The sequence below is a fragment of the Aythya fuligula genome, chromosome 5 (genome assembly GCF_009819795.1).
Source record: "Aythya fuligula isolate bAytFul2 chromosome 5, bAytFul2.pri, whole genome shotgun sequence".
Taxonomy (NCBI): Eukaryota; Metazoa; Chordata; class Aves; order Anseriformes; family Anatidae; genus Aythya; species Aythya fuligula.
Window position 1 is genome coordinate 25,967,254 of NC_045563.1, and position 25,974 is coordinate 25,993,227.

Consider the following 25,974-nt stretch of genomic DNA (forward strand, 5'->3'; position numbering starts at 1 on the left):
AGGAGAGGTGCAGGAAGCACAGCCATTTCTCCTGCCGTGGCCTCTGAAGAGGTTTGAGAACCTCCTGCCTCCAGCTGGAGTGCCAGCATGGAAAGCACCGTGGATGGGGATGCCTGGGTGGGTGTCAGCTCATCAGCCCGGTTTTCAGCACCCTACAGAAGCAGTGCTGGCACAGGGGAGATCACGCTGGGATGCTCACACACAGGAGAGGATGGTGGCAGCAGGGGTATAAGACACCCAGACTGCACCTACAGGCTCCATGTTTGAAAAAACAAAGCCTTGGGAGCCGCTTCAGTTGTCTTGCACCTCCTCTCTCTGCTAGATCTCACACCAGGAGGCTTCATGCCATCTATTCACGCAGCAGCCAGAGCTGCTGGTCCCCTGCACAGGCCTTGCTTGGAGCCACCCAGGCTACACAGGCCCTTCCCAAACTGCATTTCTCAGGGATTTGGACCTTTAAGCCTGGCAGTGATGACCATCCTGAGCTCTACAGGGGTTTACAAGGCTCCACTTCTTCTCCTTCAGCTTCCAGTGGGTTTGCTCCTGGATTTTTCCCTTGCTCTGATGCACTTGTGCTTGCTGGGTGATGCAGAACCACAGAAAAAAGCTCCTGCTGCCTCGCTTGGGGTTGCTGTGCAGGGCACCATAGGCTCTCCCTCCTCACTGGAGGATGCAGCACAGCACCAGCAAAGCCTGCTCTGACTTACGATGCAGCATCACTGACAACAATGTGAAACCACCATCCCTGCTGCCAGCCGTTGTGCTTTCCGTGGCTATTAGAGGCGAAGCTTGGTTTTAGCTGCAGACGGAGACGGTCCGAGGCTGGTGCACAGGTACCACGCAGACACAAAGGCACTATTTTTGTTGCAGAGCTGTCAAGGTCTGAGATGCTGCAGCCTGGGTGGGGTTCTCTGAAATGCCCACAGAATTGCTAGACTACTCACTGGTAACGTCTCAGACTTCTTACTGCAACTCAGAACGAAAATAAGTGGTAAGCGGTGAGACTGGGAGACGGGTGTGCAACAACATCCTCCCCAGAACCTAAACAATAGTCCTGGCATCATCAGCCAGGGTGCCCTTCCCCTGCATGGCTGCGAGCTGGAAGGCCTCCAGGCAGCTCTGTGCTCGGCTGCTTCGGCCACACACTCGGTGTCGGCGCTAGGCCAAGCAACTTCCAATCTGACTTGTCTTTTCCCCACTCTTCATCACAGGAGATGATTTACATGGTTCAAGAGCCTCTCCGCTCTTTCTGGTTATTCTTAGGTGTCCCAGAGGCTGTCTTGCTGTGTTGTGAGGAGTGGTTCCCCTAGGAGACAGGCCCGAGCACCCAAACAGTGGGGACAGCACATCCGCTCAGGGCCACCACGCTTTCTGTCAGTAGATGATAAAAAGGTTGCCCTGAGGCTATGCTGCACAAGCTGCTTGTTCAGGCAACGTGAGGAGATCCCATCACTGCTGTACCTCTGCTGCTTCTTGTTTCTCTTTCCCAGGCTCCTGGGCCCAAATAGTTTTAATCCCTGTCCTCTGGCATGGCCCTCACTGTTGTCACCAAATGGGCTGTTAACAAGCTCAAACGAGGAGTGAAGGACAGGGTGGTGGCCCGGCAGGGCAGTCATCTTCCATTGCTTTGATTGCAATTCTCTTTGAATTTCATTTCAGCGGCATCTTGCACTTCTAAAGGGCCTTGAGAGCACTTCGTGGCCATGCCCAGCCTCCAGGGGCAGGGTGCTGCTCCCGGGAAGGTGACATGAGCACAGAAACTGGGTGCTGCTGGGCCTGTTCCCATCCAGGCAGGCTGCAGCCATGTGTCGGTGCCTTTCTGCTGCACCACGTTGTCCCTCATTTAGGTAAGAGCTCTCTCAAAGCAGCGATGAGGGCTTGCAGCAGGCAGAGAGGCTCTTTTTGAGAGGAGGAAGGCCAAGTGGAAAGATTGCTCTTCTTTGCTGTCACAGCCTGCCGAAATGCTGCATTTGTGCTGGCCTCTGCTGGGCACAGGCTGAGCTCTCACAGCCCAGAAACCTTTCTGGTTGCACTCCTGTACGGCACAGTGCCTTCGAGTTCAGCCTGGCTGATACCAGACCCCGTGGAAAAAATGGGGAGGATCAAGGTTAACGTGTGTGAAGGCTCCTGCTATGGGACGGTCAGGTCCCGAGACATTTGGGGGCTGAGAGAGCAGGGAAGGCAGGGAGGAGGTGGCAGCCGCTGTGGATGCCCTTCAAGCCTTAGCAAAAGTTGTCTCCAAATTTATGTATTGCCCAGTGTCTCCTCTGCAGCAGGACGAAACAGAGGCACAGAGCTGCTGACACAGCCAGAAGCTGGAGAAGGGAGCAGGAGGACACGAGAGCTGTGTTTTCCCTTATGTCCTTCACGGAACCTCGGCACCTCCCACAGACCACGGCGCTCAGGCGACTCCGCAGAAGGGCAGCAAGTCACGAAATACAGAAGGTGCACTCATTTTCTTCCTTTCCATCTCCCTGAAAAGCACGTACTCAGCACTTCACAAGGATTCAGGCTCAGCATTTCAGGGCTGCTTCTACAGTAAGATAAATAAAGATATGACACCCGGTGCTGACGTAAGCCTAATGTACCTCCCCAGATGGGAAGCCTGGGGCACTATTTATGCCTGGTATTCCCTTTCTGCTTCATCCTCCCCAGCTCAGCTGCAGGTTCCTGATGGGCTCGGTGTCAAGGTGGGGAGAAACAGAGCCAGCCCAGGGGAAAGTACATTCCTCCTATTGAATCAGGCTGTTATGGTCCCAGCTGTCATCACTGTGATGTCCTCCCTCCAAATTTATATAGGTCAATTTGTTCAGTTTTCTCTCTCAAGGGGAGAAAAAGGGATAATACACAAGCACAGCATGCAAGGAGCCAGAAGAGAAGTCGAGGCCTATGTCTTACTCTGGCAAAGGACAGACTAAGCAGCTCTGCTGCCCACTTTGCTGTGGCTCCAGAGTATTTATACACTCCTTTTGCAAAGCCTGTTCCAGAAGTCACTTCTCCTAGTGCTGCCAGCCCGCATCAGCAAGAGGATCATCTCCTGTATGCTGAACCGAAGCAACAGCCCACAAAAGAGACTCCCTCTTGTCTCTTAGAATGAGCATAGTGTCCAAAGCAGCACTTGTACAAGAATACTGTCTGGGTGCTGATAGTTCAGAGTTCAAAGAAGATCAGGAATCACTGCTGAGAAACAAATCAAAAGCTGGCAAGGAGAGAGAAAGCAAATGTGGCGTGAAATAGTGAGATTTTCTCCTAGAAAACAGCATGGTGCTTGTGTGGTCTGTGTCCTTGCTCTGCTGTGTTGTTGCCACCTTGTTTATTAATGCTCTGGATGGGATCTGAGCAGGGAGGCAGCGACATTTATATACCTGAGGTTGTATCAAAATCAGGTTAATCACAAGGTTTATGAGGTTAATCAAAAGCCTACCAAACTAAGCCGTAGGCAATGCATATTCATTTCCTGCCAGAGCAGGGTCAGAAGCAGTGTGCTAAGGTTCCTACATAACATCATTTTTCTTGAAGCTGATATTACAGATGCCAGCTGCTGAGACTCTTACCACTTCAGAGACATCCATGCAGTACAAGGGGCGTTCCTCCCAGCCCCTGCACCAATTCTTTACTCTCTCCTGAGCCCCAGTGATGGTACCCTGGTGCCCAGTACTTGTTCTGGGTTTCTCCTTTTTGCTGAAGTGAGAGTGGGAGGAAGAGGAGGAACACGCCTGAGTTCAGTACTGAGCCACATACATTTCCAGCACTCTTTAATTATGAATTCATTAATGCCAGCTGCAAGCATTAGGAGATGAAAACCTTTTTTTGTGTCATTGGCATGAACTGGTATGACTCACTGAGATCGAGGCTGGAGGATGCTGAGTAAGAAGGGTTTATATACTTCGAAAATTTGGCATTTGGGGTTAATCTGTGACCCTGATCTGGACTGGGGATGTAAATCTAGACTGTGGCTGAGTTTTGAGTCTAGCTGGCTCTTTTTTCACTTCTTTTATTCTGCACTGAGCAGAGAGGTGTTCATGCTCCATGTGCGTGCCTGGTGCACAGCAGAGAAGGGAGGTGGTTTTGCTCCAATGACAGAGCCAACAGAGACCGTGCGTGGCTGTCTCCACGGCCTTTCGCAGGAAAAAGCTCAGAGCTGGGCTTAGAAGCTGAAGCAGCACAGCCACACTAACCACAGATGCACACTTTTGGATGAGAGATGGTTCTCATCCAGCCAGATCTGAGCACGGGGCAGAGCAAGTTGATATCTGTCTGCAGAAGGCCATGCAGAGGTACCGTAACCGCCTTGTGTCTCAAGGGGTGTGTGCTAATCAACAACCAGCACATCTGAGGAACCAGGGCTCTAAGGGCTCTTCCACCCTGTACACTCCTCTTTTGCCTTTTTCTTGCTGCAGGAAGGCAGATGTGAATATTAGCACACCAGTTGTGCAGCCCCATGTACTCTTTGCAGCTCAAGCCTGTGCGATTCCTCCGTACAACACCACACCCGAGCTGGACCTGAGCACCCGAGGCTGGGTGCTCAGAGTCATCCCCTGACCAGCTGTGGTGGTTCTGAGGCCTGCAGTCTCCCTAGGTGAGATTCCAGGTTGTGCACCCAAGCCTTCCTGCTTTGTGTAGGGGAATTTTTTGCATAATTTTGAATGTTGCAGGGCCTGTGCACTGCACTTGTAAATGTAGCCCTTCGTCACTGTGTCCCCGGATCTCTACACAAGGAAAATAAGAGGAAAGACTCATAAAGGTTTAAGGTATCCAAATAATCGTCTATTTAACCCACGGCAACACACCAGGCCACTGGACTTGTTAGCTGTGCTGGCTCCCGCTTTCTGAAGGCCGGTGGGATGCAGAAAGCCACAGGTGCCAGCAGAGGGCTCGCAACCTTCCCTGCTCTGGCCTGGAAAAAGGGTTTGGGCTCGGATCCTGCTGCAGGGGCTGGAGGCTTGAGTGGTGGCTTCTGAAGACCTCCACTAAAGCACTTGGGGCGCTGGACCCAGTGGCAGTGTTGTCTCTCCTGGTGGGACTGCTGCAGCACTGTGGTTACGAACACATACTGCTCTATCTGCAATTTCTAAGGTCAGGAGCTAAAACGCCTTCAAGATGTTTCCCCAGCCGCTGTCCTTATCAGCCTAAACCCATGTGCAGCCCAGCTTTCTCCCTCTTTCCTTTCTTCTGATAAAGTCACTGAGTTTTAATGTCTAACTTCCCTGTGACAGCCTCCCCTGACACAGACCTCGCAATTTTCCCTGTTGTGAAAGGGGAGGTCTTCCGACATTGTTTCTAGACCTTAATCCCATCAGTCAAAGACGCGATAAGGCCACCTAAGGGCTGTGCTAACTAAATCTTTCAAGTGCAATGATAAGAGTTAAGAGGCACAAATCACTTCTGTGAATTTGAGAGCGAGGGACATCTTCGGATCCTGTGAGTGCACACATTTCCCATTCGGAGGCCCAAGCTTCCTTTGAAGTCTCTGCAGGATCTGCGTGGTTGGAAGATCCAGTAGATCCCTGAGCACCCACTTTTCCTTTGGTAACATTCACCTTTTGGCCACCTACTCCTTGGGCCTCTGACCCAATGTGGGAGGGAAAAGGCATCACGGAATCACTCTTCTGAACAAGTTTCTAAGGTGCTTTCCTCACACTTTCCAAGCCAACTCCCACCACCCGTTCAACGTCCTTGCCTGTCACTAAGGCCTGTTCTCATCCACCAGAAATCAGAAAGCTGTGTTATCACAGCCAACATCATCCCTAGACTTATGTCTTTTGGGTGACCTTTGAGAAAACCAAGCTCATTCCAAGGCATATTCTTCACCCCTTCCAGAACGTAAGCTGCATATCCTCACTGGTCACGAAGGCAGAACGTATTCCAAGAGTGTCAGAAGCTGGCTTTTCCTGAGGTCAGTAAGGAAGGCAGAAATGTTACGCTCTATCTGATGGCCTAATAAGTTACATTTAATTTGCGACCTGCCTCTGGTTTAGTGCCTTCCAACCTTCACAGATACTTTTGGCTACAGAAATCTGCAACCTCTGTTAGTACTCGTGCCAACCTCGCTACACAGGAGATTTCCCTCTAGCTTTAAAATCCACTTCAAGGGGTTGTCCTGAAATATAAATAATTCTTCATGGCTAAGAAATTTTTATATAAAGAGGCTGTGATTGGGGAAATCCAAAGGCAGCTGCTGTGCTGCTTCTAGAAGAGAGAGAGGCTTATCTGAGTAGAAACAGATGCAGCAATGAAGAGGGGAAGAAATGCAAAGCATAGGAGTTTTATTTTTGTCCAGAAATTGGCGAATGATATAAAGGGGTGATTGAAGAGTTCATAAAGCCAGAAACAAAACCAAGCAGCCCAGAAACCAGAGGAGAGGAGTTCTGGGAAGTGTGGGCCTATGTATATGAATGATACTCGACTGAATTGACTGTGGGGGATTCAGGGCTGCTTGGCTTGACAGGCTCCAGTCACCAGGGTCTGAGCGCGGCCTTCATGCTTCTGCTTTCAGCTGTTATTTTCAGTAGGGGCTGTGTTTTAGTCATTCTTAATTTACTCTTTGACTTTGCTGGTTGGACTAAGACAGTGGTTTGCTGTGAGCAGAAGGATTCCTACTTGGCAGGCTCTGCTCCTCTATGAATTTTTTGGTGGCAATTGGTAAAACTGAGGAGTTTAGGGAGAAAATTAGGAGCTGAAGTTGCGACTAGGAGGCAACTCAGGATGGCAGACTGCTTCTGACTCTACTTTGGAATAGGGTTGGCAGTAGGAAGAGAATCAAAGAGTATTAAGTGTATTACTTATTCCCCTCATATATCTAAAGATTTTTCTGCACGTGCCCTTTTTCTTCCTTTAGCCATGTGAAGAAATATATCTGCCCTCAATGTTTTCCTAATGCATACCAGTATCAAAACTTTTTTTTTTTTTTTTTTTTAATTACACTCTTTTTTACTTTTTCTTTTTCCCTTTCTTTTCTGTGACCCAAGCCCGCAAACAATGCTTAGTCCTGGATGGTCACTGATTTCTTCCTTTCTGCTGCCAAGAGCTCTTTGTCTACAGATTTCCATACGGGACACAACTCCGTTATTCTGGGTTATTCCTGGTTTACAAATTAGAGATGCCAAGGACGGTGATAACACTTTCAGTTCTGGACAGCTAAAGCTACAGTCCTGAAGTTGTATGACCTGCATACAAAATGTAAGTGATGTTTAAATTGGTCTTGAACAACACAAAAATAATGTCTTGCCATCTGCAAATTTTGCTCCCCCCTCTGCTTTCAGGATTATTAACAAACGACACTCCTCTGAGCAAATGCAGTTTGTCATGCTAAAATTGTCTGTTTATTTCTATTCTTGATCTTTCTTTTTCGACCAATGATATTCATAACCTCTGGGTAACTTTGATTTCTTTATGATATTGTGGGGAATCTTGTAGAGATCTTTTAAGATTTGATGAACCTAAAAGGTAAATTTCTGTACTATTTTATCCTCACAGTTCTCAGACTAAATAGCTATTGGGCCATGACAGTTCTTTTCCATTTCACCTCTGCTCTCTGTGCCACTATCACTCATCACATTCCTGATAAATTTATATTATCAGGAGAACAAATTCCTCTGTCCTTTCTGTTTTCTCAGCCCAGAGCTTGGAGTAAATCTGGATGCCTAAGCTAACAATAAATGGAACTGAAAACCTCTTTTCTGGCTCTTGCTTCTAAATTTGCCTTTCTTGGTTATTATTTAAAAGGCCGATGTTATTGTATGTTGTACCAATACTATGAGCTCCCCAGGTGAGGCTGGAGGCTCACTGGCAAAGCCATGGGCAGGTGACCTGGAGGAGCAGAATAGGATGGTTTGCAGCTCTGCTCAGAGGTGCTTTTAGCAGACTACACAGAAGGGGTTGCACTTGCTTCCAGCTGTGCTTTCTGGCCACTCCTGTGAGTAAGAAAACCCACAGGTGACAAGATATGACCTTTGTGAGGATACGCAGCAAGAGCCACTTAAGGTGACTTTTGCTCTCCTTGGAATTCGTTTGTCCAAAGCTTCTCTTCTTTTGATTGCATAGCAGGTAACGATAAAAAGGCACCAAAGCTGAGCATCTGCCTTAGATCCTGGCAACAGTCAGGTGGATAAGGTGGAGGATGGCACCAGTACATTCTGATAGGGGTCCACAAAGTAAATACAAGCCAAAGAAACATCACTCTTTCATCTGTGGCCTAAGATTTTGTTTCAGATTTTGTTTATGACGTCCTAAAGACAGGTCATCACTCACATATTTTCAAGTGAACTTTGAGCTTCTCGTTTAATGCTGGAAGAGAGCTGAACAACACTAGCATGCAATCACGTCCACGTTTTAACACTTATGCTGAGCAATCTTTATACAATTCAGATAACAATGTTAATTAAAAGAATTACAGATCATAAGTGATCTCTAGGCAGCAATCTGCCATGGTGACATGTTCCTAAAGCAATTGGAAAACACAAGCTGACTCACTGACTGAGAGTTCCCTGTGAGGATGAAAACAAACATCACTTCTATCTGCTTTGCTTCAGTCGAACTGAAATGCTTTAATTCTGACTTCACTGCGTGTTTCATTTCATAGTGTGCCCCAGCATAAAAACTCACTGAAAGCCAACTCAAGTGAAAAACAAAAACGCTTCCTTCTCCAGATACCCACCGCGGCATTTCAGACTGGGTCAGAGGCTGCACACACCCCCACAGTGTTGTCCCTGACCAAAATTCTGGGCCAATCCACAGCCTTTTTGTGACTCCTGTTTATCTATGTCTACTGCAGCCTGTCTTGCACCAGGCATTAGAAAGCACGCCAATAACCTCCCCTGTGCCCTCGAACATTGTGTCCCTGCCCGGTGCTTATCTGTGGGCTCTGGCGGGGGCCTTGGGCAGCCGGCTTGGTGTGGGGATGTGTCCCCACGGTCTGCATTGAGGGCATGGGCTGCCTGGTGCCTTCAATTCGCAGAGGGGCACCTTGGTGTTTGGGGGGGGGGATCTTTTGTTTCTGCTCTGAGGTGAGCAGTGCTGAGGGCTGAACACTCTGGCGGAGGGTTGAACACTACAGATGAGGGCTGAACATCAGGGCTGAGGGCTGAACACCCTTACTGAGGGCTGAACACCACAGATGAGGGCTGAATACCAGGGCTGAGGGCTGAACACCCTGACTGGGGTCTGAACACCCCGGCTGAGGGCTGAACACCACAGATGAGGGCTGAACACCCTGACTGAGGGCTGAACACCCTGACTGAGGGCTGAACACCACAGATGAGGGCTGAATAACAGGACTGAGGGCTGAACACCCTGACTGAGGGCTGAACACCAGGGCTGGGGGCTGAACACCCTGACTGGGGTCTGAACACCACAGATGAGGGCTGAACACCAGGGCTGAGGGCACAACACTTCCCCATCGCTCAGCCTGCCCCCGCAGCAGCGTGCCACAGCGCCGGGGAAGGTGCTACGATTTCTGGGCGCAGACCCGGGGCTGGAGCACACAGCACGGCGGCCACCCCCCGGGGACCACCGGAGGCCACCGCCAGCCCCCGTGGCCCTGTCAGCGCCCCTCCACACGGCGCTCCCCGCGGCCCAGGGGCGGTGCGTTGCGGCGGGCGGGGCGGGAGGGCCGGGCCGGGCCGGGGGCGGTGGCAGGGGCCGGGGCTTGCCGGCAGGGCGGCCGGGAGAGGTTCCCCGGCCAGGTGCTCGGTCCAGCGGCCGGAGCTGGCTGCGGGGAGCCGAGCGGGGCCGGCATGGTGCGGCAGAAGAGCCTCCAGGAGCCGGCGGAGCCCGGCGGGGACGAGCGGGGGCCGGGGGTGGCCGGGGAGGTGCGGGTGTCCCGGCGGCGCTGGGCTGTGCTGCTGCTGTTCAGCAGCTATTCCCTGTGCAACGCCTTCCAGTGGATCCAGTACGGCAGCATCAGCAACGTCTTCATGCGCTTCTACGGCGTCAGCGCCTTCGCCATCGACTGGCTGTCCATGAGCTACATGCTCACCTACATCCCGCTGCTCTTCCCCGTCGCCTGGCTGCTGGACAGGAGGGGTCTGCGCCTCATCGCCCTCACCGGCTCGGCCCTCAACGCCCTGGGCGCCTGGGTGAAGCTGGGCAGCCTGCGGCCGCCCCTCTTCCCCGTCACGGTGCTGGGGCAGGTCATCTGCTCCCTGGCGCAGGTCTTCATCCTGGGCATGCCCTCGTGCATCGCCTCCGTCTGGTTCGGCTCGCGCGAGGTCTCCACCGCCTGCTCCATCGCTGTCTTCGGGAACCAGGTACGGGGCGGGTGCTGCCCAGGTGGGGCTGGGTGACACCTGGAGGGGACCAGGGAGTGCCAGCGGGGCAGAGCGACAAGCTGAGGAGGAGATACACAGAGCCTCGGTGTGCTCCCTCCTGGAGGGATGGAGCCAGGGGAAGAGGCAACTGGACAAAGCTCCCCTCGGAGCCTGTATGGGGAGGGACACAGCTTGAATTTGGCTGTGGGGTGGATGCGGTGGCCAAGGTGAGTGGGATCTGGGTCTACGAAGTTGGAGGCGGTACAAGGTCTGGCATCAAGCAGTGCTGGGCCTTGAAGTCTTCCCCGTTTCCCTCCTGCTCCCCTCTCTGTGAGCCTCTGTGCCAGCGGTGTGGTCAGATAGCACCAGGGATGGAGTGGAGAGGGAAGCGTGGTGCTGAGAAACATGCCTTCAGCTGAGTGTCCGGCAAATCTCAGGGCTGTGGTTGCATTGGGATTTGACACGGCAATATCCTACTCCTGCCGACTACTAGATGGGGCGAAGGAGAATAGCTGCCGCCTCCTTGTGACTGGGCCCAGGGGAAAAGGCCTTTAACCAACTTCTCTCCCTTAAAAGTAAGGCACGGAGTCTCCACAGTTGTTGTGAAATGAAGCGAATCTTCCACCAGGCTAGGAGGACGTAAGGCCTCTGAGCACACTTGTATAAAGGCAGGTCAGGGAGGCCAGTGGCTCACGCTTGCTCAAGCTGTAACATGCTTTTCTGGTAGCTAGCTGGTGCTTGGAGGAGATAATTTTTTCACAGTTTTGAAAGGATCAGGGAAATGACTTGCTGACCCTTGCATTGGAACACCCACTGATCCCTGCTGCTTGAAGCAGATAGACTAATGCTGATGCAGCACAGAAGTGAGGCCAGCTCTGTGACATTGGCATGAGGAAGAGGGAAGTAGTCTGGCATTAGCAGCTTAGCTAGACCCGTGCCTCCAACTTCCAACACTTGATGTAATCCCTTCCACGTGACTGCACACTTCCCTCAGCTGACTCTGGTTTGGGCTGTGGGTGGACACCATTCAGATTTTGGTGTTTTTTGCCGTTTGGGTAGTTTGTAAAGCATGGTTCTTCCTACAGCATACAAAATTATCAGCAAGATCTGAGGTCTCCTTTCCCCTAGATCCTGCCTTTCTGTACTGATTGAAATATTGCTGTAGCAAAAAGAGGTGAATGCTCGGAGATAACATTTGAGGAACTGATGTTTGTGGAACTGTGTTAGGCAGACTCTGGCTTACAGCTTTTGGAAAGAGAAATCATGCTCACCTTTCTCTGAGTGAATCTAAACTTTCCTCTTTCACTTTCCTCTTTCCACCCAAGCTAGTGGGCTGTTTTTTATGTGTTTTAAATGAATCTTTAGAGTGGAAGGCATTTAACTTGGCATGAACACTGCTGATTTAGGAGTAAATAAGTAACTGAGCATTTCACTGTCAGACTTTTCCTTTTTTTTATTCAGGTGGAATTACTCAATAGTGTGCATAAGAAATCCAAACAATGAGGTGTTCAGCCTGTGCTATGTGCGTAGGCAGTATCTTCATCGCCCTGAAAGGGGTGGGTTAGTCTAACAATTGTGAAAGGCAAACTTTGGTTAGACATTTGGTTCTCCACACTGCTCTGGGGGTTGAACTGACATTGCAGTTAGGCCACGGGTCAGTACATAACCCTTGCTTTGTAAGCCCAGACTTTCCTTTTAGAGAATCAGGGAGACAAGAAATGGCAATGACTAAAGGCAGGGTGTACTCCATAGCAAAGACCTATTCATTTCATTCCCTTAATCAAGGGTTCTGATGTGCATAATTACAGTGAGTTAAAAGTAGCTATTTTGCTTAGCAGTGAGGTTGACCAAGGGGAAGAAATAGAAGCTTCCCTTTTTTTCCTGAGTCTGTAGTTAAAGAGTATGTTTTAGGGAGTGACAGTGAAGGGCACAGTATGGTGGGTTTGTAATTTCAGTATGGCAAATTATACCCTCTGCTCATTCATTCACAACTGTGTGGTTTTCTTTTCAGAGCCGTGTTACTTCATTACAGTCCAAGTTAAAGATCCTCAAGGTAGACATCTCTGACATGCTTATTTATCAAGTGCCAAGCACTAAGATCCCTATCTGGCAGAAGTACCAGCAGCTACAGGGGTGAGCAGAGCAGTTTGACTGCCTCTTTGTTTGATACACCTGCATCTTTATGGTCCTGTCCACCTTAAACTGCACTCAGCAGTGCTGTCCTGAGGGGAGCCCTGCTGCTCTGCTCATCCGTGACTTCTGGGCTGATGTCTGCTCAGGACACGGCAACTGCTTGCTGTGTGACAGTAACCTTCGGGTTCAAGCTCAGCTCTCAATAGTAAATTATTGAAATGCCAGGTGGTGTGTTAAATATCTTTAAAAAAAATAAATAAAAATCCTCTTAGATAATATCAGATTCTCCTCACGCTTTTCTGGTCATGGTGTGTTGGCTGTGGTATCACAGTGCAAAGAAGAATTAGAGCACTCTCACAGTCTCTTTATTTACCCATTTCTCGTATACATTACATTGTACTTCTTCCTATTTTAACAGAGAAATGCACTAGTTGTTGCATTCTTTTTCCTTGTCCATGCACGTTTGTATATGGGTTGGTATAGAATGGGATTTATTTGTAAATTGGATACTTTGACACGAGATCGTTAATGTTATTCAAATATTACTATCAGCTTATTGATTTAAAAGACCAAGAAAATCTACATTGGCATCTTTCTTCAGGCTGAAGTTCTAGGATAAGGAAATAGAAGTGATGCCTTTCAGCTGTGTTTTAATTTGTGAGGAACTTGACTGATAAGCATCAGAAATGCAGCCGTGAGTGGCAATGGGTCTTCTACGTCATCAGCAGTGTCACCTGTGGAGGAATGTGGTGCTGGATGTCTGCATTAGTCCTGTGCACGAAGGTTGGGTGGGAGAGAGTGGTATGCATCAGGGCTGTGCTGCTTCCAATTCTTGTGACTATTTGAGATACATGAGCTGGAGCCAGCTGGTCAGGTACTGCAATTCCTCAGCGCTCTGCATCAGCTCCTGTGGCATGTGCTGGACTACCATGCTTGGGCAACTCTTGTTCAGGCCTGTTGGCGTTAAGAGCACTGTGTTAACCGTGTTGTGCTGGAGCAATGAAAGACATTTGTGTTTGTGACTTTGTATTGCTCTGCCACCAGCATATTTTTTTTTTGTTTGTGTTGATTTTGACTAAACCTTTTTCCTGGTTCTCTCCATTCTGACTGAGGGACTTGGGGTAAGGATTCAGGCTGTTGGATGATTTTTCTGCTGTAATTTTGATGCTTCATTTTTTAGCAGGAGTTGATAGAAGTTGTTGATAGACTAGGAGGAAAGAAAACTTCAATTTTATGCTTGTCTCTGCCCGTGGGGGGGAAAAATGATGCAACAGCTTACTAATCTCCAGGTGGGGTCTGCCCTTGTTCAGATGGAGCTGGGATGCCTCTGTGACTTAGGTGATTTAGGACTTCTGTTAAAGAAACAGCCTGAGGCAGAGATTTTAGGTGCTATCTGCATAGTGCTGGGAGCGTTAGTCTAGCAGTAATGAGGTGATGGCTTTTGAAGTGAGTAAAGCAGATGATAAAGCATGAATGAAATGTTCTCTCTCTTCTGGTAGGTTCTTTTCTTGTGTTTTGAAATGAGGGAAAGAATCTGCAGGAGGTGGTGTGGGGTGAGTGTCTGGGAGTAATCAGGTCTGCGACATCTGAGTGGCCATTGCTTTTGTGCTGTTTGCCTCCTCGCTAACCCTCTTCTGTGCTGTTTGCCCTTCAGGTAAGGCAGCCTCTGAAAGCCCAAGAAGCGTGGAAATGGAGTGTGTCCAGTGGGATTCATCTCTTCAAGCAGACTTCTTCCTAGAGCTCATTTGCTCTTCCCTCTCTGCTGAGGGGCTCCCCATCTCTTCTGATGAGATCTGATCCCTGTTAGAAATAGGGACAGGGGTAGTCAACCTCACATGCCTCCGTAGTCTGGCCCTACGTCTCCTGGGGTTTTAGCTCTTAGGACAGAGAAGATTTTACTGAGGAGCCAGTAGTGGCGATAGTTAGAGGTGATATTTTCCAGCCCTGGCTCCTTTCCCTTCCTGCAAAGAAGGGCAGGGTGGATTTGGCCATGGGGATCACAAGGAGCACTATGTGGGCAGCTCCCCGAGATCCTGGATGTGGCTCAGTGTGGCAGAGTGTGCTGACCAAACAGCGACGTGGCTATCCCAGGAATGCCCAAGCTTCTATAAAGGGCACAGGAACCTGAAATTATCTTTCTGCTCATTTCATCTGGTGCTCCCTCCCCAGCCACACGCCAAAAGCAGCTCACCCTTTTCCCTCACAGAAGGGGACAACTTTTGGGTTTTGCTGAGTTGAACTAGCATGGGAGTTAAATGAATGACAGCAGTGTTTTTGCTGGGAGGGGCTGCCCTATGGCACCCTGAGTACTTGCCCTGCAGGATCCCTGGAGGCTGGCTCTGTTATGTGACTGTAATAGGTCCTTGACCCAAGTGTCATCCCGGCTGAGTACTTCAGCAGCTGCTGAGGTGGCTGTTGGAGCCGAAACCCCTCTTCTGCTTTACTGTCTCTTATCTGCTGCTGCTGTTTTGCTGCGTTGCATTTCTTCCCCAGTAAACCGGGCGAAGGTGTGTTCGGTGCTGAGAGGCCCCAAATGACTTGCCTGGAGAAGTGGCCTTCGTTATCTGGCATTGTATCGCGTTAAACAGTATGAGGAGATGATGCCACAGAAGAAGTATGATGAGGAAGGAGTTTACTTTGCTTCCAGAAGAGCTTTGGTTGTGCAAGTGCAGTTTGAAGAAATAACTTCTCTCTCTTATCAGTGTGAATGGATTAAAAAAAACAAACAAACAAAAAAAACAGCTTAAGCTCTATCTTATCTCTTCGTGAGAGCTGGATTACATTTTTTCCTCTTGCCACTTGGGTCCTTTCTGCTTCTTAAAACACTGCTAAAAAGGTGACTAAACTGTGGTATGCAAACATTTAAGTACATTGACCTCAACGGGCCTGGATTTCAGTGGGCCCTTATGCCACTGACAGAAATACTGAAATCCATGGAAGAAGCATATTCTGGGCAGCAATGCAAATAAAAATATACTGGGTAGGAAGTGGCAGCTGCTGCTTTGCACAGATCTTCTGCTGTGTGTATTTGGTTCTACTGTAGCCCTTTTGCACAAAGGCAGCTGGGACCTGTGCTAATAGCAAGGGGCTGGGAAGCTGGTGTGCAGTAGGAGTCACAGGGTGTGGAAGGGGGTGGCTGTCTGCTCTCTGCAGGTTATGACCCTGTAATTCCCTTATCGCAAAGGTGAAATATCGTGGTTACAGCATGGGAGACACCTGTAGTTAAAAAAGGAGGAAATGCTACAGGGCAGAGCTGTGACACATGGACATGAGTAACAGGAGAAGCTGTGGTGCCCAGGACTTTGGAACACGTGCCTCTTCCGAGGGGTTTCCAGGGTGAGTGAATGTAGTGAAGATCCCGGTCCGATGAGTTTTATTGCCTTGGCAGAACTGTCCGGTGTCTGTACCGAGTGGGGGTCAAAGTCCCCCTCCCATATGTGTGAGAGCAATGCACGGGAAGGGGAGCCCTTCTGTTCGCTTTCCTAAGGGTAATCCTGCCGTGACAAGACGTGGTGTCCAGATCCAGCAGACTGTGCTGCTTCTTCCTCCTCTTGCCAGTTAAATATGTGTCCTTTTGCCACTACCAGTTAGATTCTGCACTGGTTGGTACCAGAAGATCGCTAACGTGGGTTGTGCAGCATCCTGACCTGGTCTCACCTCTTACTGGACTCCGTAAAACGATTCAAGTGTCACTTGTTTTCTTCCAAGCATGATACTGCTCTTGGCTTTCTAGAGGATTCCTCATCTCCTTGGTCGCTGTGGATGTCGAGGATTAGAAGGGTAGAACAGCTCCAGTGGTGTGTTGACAAAGGCAACAGGCTCTCTTTGCTGAAAGCAGGTGAAGCCCTTGGTTATTTTTTTCACTGTGAAACAATTCTTTGGAAAGGTGCAGTGCACAAGTGCATGAGGACATGGGAGCATCTGGCCTAGGTCAGGCAGCTCTGGGGCAATCAGTGGTCCCTGGTAAGTGCTAAGGAAAAGAGAGAGGAGGATTTGCTCTGTTTTCACTAACTCAAAAAAAAGTCTCAGTTTGGGAAAGTGCCTTCCCGCATTCCTGATTTGAGTGTTTTGGTAAGGGACCAGAGTTAACGGTTTGGTGTGTTTGTGTGTGAGTAGCGTGGGTTTTCTGTTGTCTCGTTCTTCTCAATGTTTGGATGAATCCCATCTGGTCCTGCCACCTCATAGAACAAACTGACTGCAATAAATTGAATAAAGCCTTCCACTGATAGCACTTCAGACTTTTTGCCGTATGAAGAGGTTCTATCGAGGTGGAAGCTTCCCCAAAAAATCACGTAGTGAGTGCTGATGCAAGAGTTCATCTAGTTCTCCCTGTCTCAGATGTTTTCCTTCCATGGTGATCATCTTTTGGCTGTCCAGACTTCCTGGCAGGCTTCCTGATTGTGCAGCGTATGAAGCTTTTTAATTAGTTTGTCAAGCTGTTCCCCAGCCTTTTTTGGCCTAATTATGGCTTGACTTTAGTTTGGTCCAGCTTGCTGTCTCCTCTTTTTCTTGCTTGAAGAAATGAAGCACAGATTTTGAGGTGTGTGGTGTTCTTTTTTTTCCTTCTTTGCTCTTTAACCGTGATTGCTTTTATTTCTTCTGTTCTAGAAGTGTTGATAACGTTCTGTACGCTTACTCTGAGCCCCTGATGTGGTGTCTCAGTGTCTCTGTGCAGTCTCAATGCCACCTGCAAGCGGTTAGTTCCTTTGTCTTTTGAATTGCCTTTCAAGAAGCTTTCCTTTTAGACAGTTCCCTCTTGCAAGTTAAAATTGCCATGGTGGTTTGGAGCTGTTTCCACCCCCCAGCTCGTGGCTGCAAGGAAGCTGAATGTGAGTGCAGTGCAGAACCGTCTGCTAATATTGGTTGTGGGCACGCTGTGCTGCCCTAGGCCTGAATCATGAATTGTGCCTCTCAGAGGCTGTCTTCACAAGAGGGTATTTATGGAACCTAAAAATGCAGCCTCTGCATCATCCTTGTCATGACGCTTACGTAGCCTGCAAGGGCATTGTCACAATTTCTCTGTGTTGTGTTTTTTTGCCTTTGCAATATGTCTTTTTCTGCCTTTTAACACTTTAATCGACCTTCCTGGTGTGGTGGTCTCTTCTGTCAATGTTCCTGCTTGCTTGGGGATTTTATTGGGCTTCTGTATTCCTGGTGCTGACTCTTAGTTTTCTTTAAGGTGGAGACCCGCTCCTCCATCGATCATTCATTTACAGTTTCTATGCTGATTCTGCACTGATTATCATCCTTTGGCAGACTCTTGGTATACAGTCAGATAAATCAGACATCCCATTTTCCATTTCAAGACCTTGGGTACATGTATACCATCGTACTTGCCACTTGCTCTCAATTTTATCAACTGTTTTGGTGGATGGTTGAATATGAAGTCAGTGTTGGGACTGCACCTTGACAAAATTCAGGTAGGAAATAGATTCTTTCCGTTGTTTGTTTCTCAGCCTTTGGACTCTGCTGTGGTTGTAGACCTCCCTGTTATTCTGTTTAAATCACCCCAAAGCCGTAAAATGAAGTGCCAGCAGGCTGCTTCCTGCAGGGAGATTCATGAGGATCAGGACAGTGCTGTGCATTTTATGGGTGTGGGGATGCTCTTGTGTTGGAAGACTAAGGAAATGCTGAATTTTGGGAGTGAGACCCTATTTGTATAGGTCTTGGAGACCTTGCACAAAGGTTGGAGATGCTAGTTTGTGCCCTGGTGAGAAAGACTGCACTATGAGCCCTAATGGCTCTGAGAGGGGTAGCACAGAGCGTTGCAGAGCCAGCTTTGGTTTCCCAGACCTGATGTGGGAACTGTGGAGAAGGGAGAAAAATTGTTTCTCTGCTGTGAAGGAATGTTTAAATTTTCTTGCTGATGGGTTACGCTGTTGTCTGTTGGGTTGGTGGTGACAGGGGTACTGGCCTGCTGAGAACCAAGCTGAAAATCTCTGTGGAAGGTGAAGTAGGTGTGGTGTAATACTCATCATGATGTAGAGAACTTGTCTTTGTTGCTAAAAGTGCAATGAATAATCCAGGGTATCCCCTGGGAAATCTTCAGTTTTAGCCAAGTCATGGGATCTCCTCTTCATAGGATTAATAATGTCAGTGACCCTGAAATATAACATGTTTCCTAGTGCTATGCTGGCATTTTTTTTTCCCCTCTACCTTCTATTTTTCTCGCAGGTTTAAGAAACTCCAAGTGGACAAGCGTTACCTTATCTGGAAGGGGAACAGTGAGGACGAGCATCCTTTCGTGGTTAGGAAAAATTGTTCAGGTCTTCTGAAAAGCCAACAGAAGTATCCAGGAGAGCTGAGTAAGCCCTTTTTGATAGGCGGTGGCTATAGGACTTCTCAGAGATGGATTTACGAATGATGTGTAGAACAGATTCTCAATATCCTTTTTCAGGTAGAAGAGGATAGAGGGAGACCTGAAAAGAGTGAATCTTGACTGTGGCCCCAGAGAAACCTCCCTTCTTCCTCTGCATGTTTTGTCGTGGGTCAGCAACTCATGTGAGCATCATGTGATTGTTGCAGCAGCAGCTAGCACAGGAATCCAGCCTGGTTCTTCTAGGAATGAAAGGGCAGTAAGGCAAGGCAGCAGTTTCCAGGAAGCAATTTATAGACCTCATTTGGTAAAAGGTGGAGAAGCCCACGTGGAACCCAGTAGGTGAGGGCTGGGAGGGCTCCAGTCTCCTCTGGAAAGGAGCAGTGTTGAAAGTTGTTTCCTTGAAGCTTGAACTTCAGGGAATGCTGAGAAGCCCAGGGTGGCTGCAGTACTGAAGCATGGCTGTGTCCCGGGCTGGGCAGGCCTGCTGGAGCAGCAGGACTGCACTCTGGCCAAAATAAACTTGCTGCAGAGACAAACAGGCTTCTGCCCTCTGGATGTGCTCTGGCTTCAGTGTAAGTGCCTTTTCTGTGAAGCTACAGGCTTGATTGCCTTGTACAGAGAACAGGGAAGCGTGCAATTTAACAAAAGATTGGGGCTTGAAGCCCCTAAGCCAACTGATGGTCAAGCTCACGGGTAGTCAGCGAGTCTCCCGTGTCAGCAGCCAGCATGGGTTGGGAGAGCAGCCCTGAGCAGCTGTAACAGCCAGGGGACAGGCTGTGTCTGGACAAAGCTGAGCTCTGGCAAGTTCAGTCCTGTGTCGGAGGCTGCCTGTGCTGTGTGGGTGTTGGGAAGGCTTGCCTTTGCTACTGGTGGTATCTGGACTTGTCTCAAACTCCTCCAGTCCTTGGCTTACTATCTGGGGACATCCCAGTTTGCGTTTCACTTCACTGTGCTTAATGAACCCCTGAATGTTCTCGCTGCAGAAAATGGCCTGTACCGGCGTGGCACGTTTGTAGTCTCTTGGTGACTCTTCCCACCAGGTCCTGGGATGCCCCGGTGCTGGGAACGAACTCAGCACAGACGTCTGCTGCAATCTGGACCTCGGTATTGCAGCCTCCCAGTGGAGGAGGGCACAGTTTGACACAAAGTTTGGTCAGATGCTGTTGAAAGTTACATGTCCTTAAGCTAAATGCTGTCTCTGAGTCTAGCAGGCAGCTCTGTTTGATCTATGAGTGTTCTCCCCGTCTCAAAGATCCACCAGCTGGATGGAGGAGGAGGAGGGCTTGTGGGGAGTTTGCTAGAGAGCACAAGCCCATTCTTGTCCCAGCCAGCAGTTGTGGCACCTAGGATGTGTTTGTTCTGTGACCTTGATCCTGGCCAGTACAGTGGCTCTCCCAAAATGAGTCTGTCATCGTCCCCGAAACATGGAGGTGTGATGGCAAAAGCATGCAGAAAGTGCAAGGAGTTTTTGCTAGAGGGCAAGGCAGGAGACCTGTCTGAGCCTGGGACAGGGACAGGGCTCAGGGTTGTTCTGCTCTGTTCTGCCATGCTTGGCAGTGACGTGGGCACCACAGTCCTCAGTTTTCTTGATCCTTGCTTTCCTTGCCTGCAGAGTAAAACCAGTTACGTGAACTGATGCTCTCCAGGGACTCTGAAGACGCTGAGCACTGGATCCTTCTGTTGGGCAGCATTATTGTGGGGCAACGGATCTTCGTTTTGCTCATGGATTCCTATCTGGTGTTTCCCATGAGGAAATGGTACATGCAACGGGCTTAGTTTGAATATATTCTGGTTTCCATGCTTTGCATATTACCTCCTGTCAGCGTGAGGATGAGGGCAGTGGCTGTAGAGAGGCTGCACTGGTGTAGCATGAGTAATTTTTTTTTATACTGCTGGTCTGTATTGGTTCAGTTAGCACTGTACCAGTAATGTGAGTGCTTTTCTACCTCCCAGCTAATGGTACAGCCTGCAAAGGAGATTGGAAATCTTTGTTTCAAGCAGGGATGAGAATGGCTGCATGGCCACCCGCTGTCTCTTTTTTTGTGTCTTCTCAGTCCTTGAATCTGTTATAAGCTCTTCTGTGTGCCTTGTTACTGTCTCCAACACCATGTGTAGGATGAAACCAGGAAATGGGAGAGGAAAAAAAGTGTTACTAAACAAAAAAATGTGTTTGCCCTGTACAGAGCTAAGTGTGCAGAACCTCTCTGAGAGCAAGCAGGAGCTGAGCTCGTGTATGGCTCTTTTCCTGATGTCTGAGAGCTTGCAAGTGCTGAGGAGGGCCAGAGGAGGAGGTAAATACACTCCTTGGGAACTAGATGGTGATTGTAACGTGGCTGTAAAGGGAAACAAAACACAGGGGAGGGGGGGAAAAAAGGCGGGGGGGAGCTTTTGTATGCCTCCTCTTGTCTTTAGAGTACTCCAAATGTGCACTTTGGCTTCAACTTCATGAAGAGAGTGCTCCCAGGCATCAAAGCAGCTATTTCTCCTCTTTCGAGGGCTGGCACTGAAGGTGTGTGCCATTTAGTGCTGCTTGTCGTCGTGGCAAAATGTGCTCTGCTGCAGCTCCTTGCTGCTCTGCTGGAGGAAACAGCTGTTGAGTGAAGACCCCCAGTGTCCTCACCGAAGTGTGTGCTGTTGTGGCAGGAGCTCCTCGGCTGGATGTGTGGGGCTCTCAGCACAGCAGAGGCCACAGCTGCAGGGTGTCTTCTTGCAGCCCTTCAGAGCCAAGTGTTTCAGCTGGGCAGTTGCCAAGCCCCATCGCGCAACCTCGACATTTATGATGCGTGCTGTCAGCACTTCCTTCGCTCTCAATCTTTGTCTTTTTCTAGGTTCTCCTGGTGCAGTGGGAAAGGCGTGAGTGGTAGCAGGGTGAGCCTTGTCTCGGGAGGGAGCTCCCTCAGAACCAGCGTCATAAAACGGCTGAGGCAGATTGATATCTTACTCATCACGAGTGGGCAGGGTTCTGCCTCGCGTCACCCCTTGCGCTTGTCTGGCCTGAAGGGAAATAGGTTCAATTCATTAACCCAGTAGGGAACTGTGGTGTTTTTTGATGGTGTCGTTTTCTGCTGTTTTTCATGCGCCAAGCCAGCTGAGCAGGTGATCAGGTCAGCACCAGTGTGGGCGCAAAATAAGGAGCGGGATGTGTATGTGCAGGGCAAAGTGTGGGTATGAGAGGACAGGGGAAGCAAGAACTCCACTTTGGTGGAGGCAGGTATTAATCCTACTCAATTCTGCTCTAAAACCTTGCCTTGAATATCCTTATAGTTGTGAGTTTGGTGGGGGGGACCTCTCGTGGCCTAGTTACGGTGGGTAGCTGGCTTCTATCTTTCAATTATTAGGTGGTGAAGGGGATTTTCTCCTCGTAGGGGAAGCTGGAGGAGGCCAAGTTGAGGTCTTACTGTGTGCGGGAGGATTGCGTCAAAGGGCTGAGCTCTGAGCTCGTGGCGGTGTCGTGGTTCCATGTCACACCTGTGTCTCCTCTCTCTCTCCTGCTCAGCTTGGCATTGCTCTGGGCTTTCTGGTCCCTCCTGTGCTGGTTCCTAATGTGGAAAATGTGGAGAAGCTGGCCTACCACATAAGCATCATGTTCTTCATGACAGCAGGCGTGGCAACAGCCCTCTTCATCCTGGTCGTCATAGGTAAGGAGGTGGGAAGCGTGTGTGTGAAACCAAGTGAACTGAGATCAGCCTGAGTGTGAGGGGCCCCATGGGGTTGTGAGTGAGCCTGCCAAACTGTTCATTTCAGCCTTTGATTGCTCACAATAAAACTCTGGTGTGTATAAGTTCTTTAAAAGCCAGTCTTAAAAATACTGCAAGGTCCTCATCCTTCTTGCCTGCAAACAGGGTGCTTGGGGCTGATTACTTCTTAAGGGTATGGAGGAGGAGGTAGATTGTCTTGCCTCACAAGAACATGCTGTTCCCAGGAAGGGGAAAAAAAGGTAACCAGTTACGAGCAGGGTGAAGAAAGCATTACAGGCAGTAGACTTCGTGGACTCCTCTTGCCAGCTTGTTCATGTTGCCTGATCACTGAGTCAGATGTAGACTTTAATGATTCACAGGTGGGGAATAGACAAAGTACAACAGTGACTGTGCTGCCCCTAATACGGCAGTGGATCACCTGCAACTGGGATTCCTGGGTGCTGCTTTAGTGCGAGTTAGAGACAGCAGACAGCATGCCCAGACTGAGAAGGGTCAGGCCTGAAGGTTTCCCCCCTGGCAGGAGCTGTTACTGGGGAGACTCTGTCTTCTCCTGTTCCTGGTTAACTTTGTGCACAGAGATCAAAGCTTAAGGATGATGATGTGTTTTATACACTTTTACTAGCCCCTGTGGTGTCCCTTGAACAGCTCAAACCTCAGCGTGTGCCCAGGCTCCCCAATTACACTGTTACAAACAGGTCTGCCTTGTGTCTGGTTTCAGTCTTCAAGGAGAAGCCCCCATACCCTCCGAGCCAAGCTCAGGCCCTGATCCAGTCGCGACCGACAGTGGAATATTCCTACGTGCAATCAATCCTTCGTCTGCTCCGCAACACCAGCTTTGTGCTGCTTATGGTCACGTACGGTAAGGTCTGGCTGTTCTGGGCAGCCATCACTGCTGGACGTGCTTAGCTTCTCCCTCCTTCTCTGTGCTGTGCCAGGGCAGTAACTGGCCTGAGCTGTGGTAGGGGACTGTAAGGATAGCTGTGCTGCCACACACCAGGGTCCTTCTAGCTCCCTCCAGCAGTGGTTACAAGGAAATACCTAGAGGACAGAGGTCAATGCGTCCCACTAGATAATTTTTTTTTTTCCCAGCCTCTGACCACTTCCTGTTCAGGGGATTTTTTTTCCCCATAGTTGGTTAATAGCTTGACTAATCTAAGTGCTTGCCTAAGAAAGATACGGAGCTGTGTCTGAGTGCGATTTGCCGCACTGATGGCAAGTTACTTCCCAAGAAAAGTGTGTGCTGGCAGGCCTCCCAGCAGAGGTGATGTGGAGCATGTAGGTGTGCAGGCTGCACCAGCCTCTTTGGCAATCCCTACGAAGCAAATGAAAGGGGGGATTGGAGACCACGTACTTCTGCCATCTGTTCTTCCACGTTGGGCTTGCTTCTTCTCTTCAGCAGTGTTGCCCTATTTCTCTGAGGGGAGTTTGTGTTGAATCTGTTCCTGATGCTGAATTGTCGCATGGAGAAGCATTCTTCTCTTTAGCAGAGACAGAGGAGGCCACTGCAGCCTACGCCTGTATGATAGGATAGGATAAACTCTAGGCAGCTGTTCTGCTGAGAGGTCTGTCCCCATTTCCCACCTGCTTGCTGCGGAAGCTCCTCAGGAGGAAAGATAAATAGTTGTTGAACTTCTGTGGTTCCCCTAGCAGCTGTGCCTAAAGGACTTTGAGTGATAAGTCAGGTTGGAGAGAGCGTGGTGGCTTTGTACCTTCTGGGAGTGCTGATGGGCTTTGGACCTGCTGAAATCTCTTCTCCCTTCTCTCTTCTCCTCCCTAGCAGTAGGCTTCTAGCAATGCCCCTCAGACCACCCTTGGGCTCCGCTGGTTTGCGTTGCAGCTGCTCCCCACTCTAGTGCCTGATGACCTCTGAGAAAGTAGAAAAGTGGAGATACGAAAAACTGTCATTGGCAGACTGGCTGTAAAAGCTGGATTGTGGCATCTGTTCATTCACATGCTTCAGGGAAAAGAAAGGGGAAAGCATTAATTCTAATAGGGATAATCAGGCCCTGGAGGAGAGAGGCAGACTCTCAGTACGAAGAACATGTTTAGAATCTGATCTCCGTGAGATAATTCCCTCCTGGCAGTCACAAATGATGTGGAAAGCATTCAGTGGGTCATAATCCTGTCTGCCTTCCAGTCGTCTGTGCATTTATTCTGCTCCTCCCTATGTCAGCCTCCTGTCAGACTCCAACTTGACTTTCAGGCTGCTGGCAGTGAAGATAAGGTGACTGCTACTCAGAGAGGGAACTAAGCAGTGAAACTTTTTTTTTTTTCTTTACTAGCCTGGCTTTAAAATGGGGACTGTTTTTCCTACTCAAGTCAAAAGTTATGTTGGACAGGATTTAAGACAGCTGCAGCCAAGTGAGTGCAACTGAATCATCTTCACTGTTTAACACAGATACCTGCAGCCTCTTGTAGCTTTTATATTAACATAGTGTGAGTTAGGGGTGAGAGTGGGATATCGCCTGCTGGTTCATCTCCCATGGCTGTAGAAAGATCGGGGGCCCTCACACGATGCCAGGTCAGAATAGGGCTGCAGATATCTGAGGTAAAGTGATATGACCAGCACCTGCCGACTCCTTTCCTGCGGGAAGATTTGCAGTGCTGGAGACATCGGTGGCACTGCATCTGTGTAGTGTGGGTGAACTGTTTCTCAGGGAACCCTCAGCCTGCCTTTTCCCAAAGACTGTTGGCATTGCTTCAGTAAAGCTGAGGCATAACGCAGGGTGGGCATTAAGGGACTCTGAGTTCACTGGGTTGGGCTTTGCACTGAAGCCGTGTGTAGCTACGGAGAGGCAGCGGGAAGGAAAAGGGTGGGAAAGCCTGGGAAAGGCTTGTGAAGTGGGAGTGATGAGACAGCTCTGAAGAATCAGCCTTTGGAAAGGTGATGGGGCAGTGAGGAGAAGGCAGGGCAGCTGAGGAGATCTGCACAAGGAACCATTGTGCTGGAAGATGATGAAGGTGAAGAGGAGGAAGAGCAGTAGTCTGGCATGTAACTAAGCAGCGTAGTGCCTACAGGAGAATTGAGTTCTAGTCCAGGGCTTAATAAGGGCTCCTTTTGGAGCCTTGGGCAATAAGCTTCCCCTTTCTGGCCTCTGTAAAATAGAGGAGACACTGTGAGGTCTCAAATGTTGTTATGCAGCACATTACAAGCGAGCCATGGTAACTAACCAATGAATCAGGTGGGATTGGATCTTCAGATGTCTTTTTCTTAGCTTCTAGACCTGGTTTCCTTGTCTGCATGGGCAATTGGGCGCTGCCACTGGAAACATCCCTCGCCTGTTTTACAGGCATTCAAACAGCTGGCTGTAACTCACAGAGAAACTTCACCGAGCAACTGTGACATGTGAAAGGCGCACTTCATTTGCCAGCCTTCACAAATGCAAATCGGGCACATTGTCTCGATTCTTAGAATATTTTGTCTGACTCTGGTGCCAAGTGTTGCTGCCAACTCCGCAGCTCTTTCTACCCGGCTTGGGCGAAGGGGCCCTTCTTTGGGAAGCCACATACATCACCCAGCCTCTGCGGAGCTGGCGTCCTGACAGCATCAGCTGTCATGGTCTGGCTGTCCCTGGCT

At 49.4% G+C, this 25,974-nt stretch overlaps 1 protein-coding gene across 3 annotated transcripts in view; it reads left to right on the forward strand.

Moving 5' to 3' along the window:
* The first annotated feature begins 9,668 nt into the window (after positions 1-9,668).
* Positions 9,669-25,974, forward strand: part of FLVCR2 (FLVCR heme transporter 2) — a 32,773-nt gene continuing 16,467 nt past the window's right edge. For all 3 annotated transcript variants that reach the window (XM_032188009.1, XM_032188008.1, XM_032188007.1), the window contains exons 1-3: positions 9,669-10,247; positions 22,196-22,337; positions 23,116-23,256. In XM_032188009.1, coding sequence (XP_032043900.1) covers positions 9,735-10,247; positions 22,196-22,337; positions 23,116-23,256 — 796 coding nt within the window. In that variant the 5' untranslated portion in view covers positions 9,669-9,734. The remainder of the gene's footprint in view (positions 10,248-22,195; positions 22,338-23,115; positions 23,257-25,974) is intronic.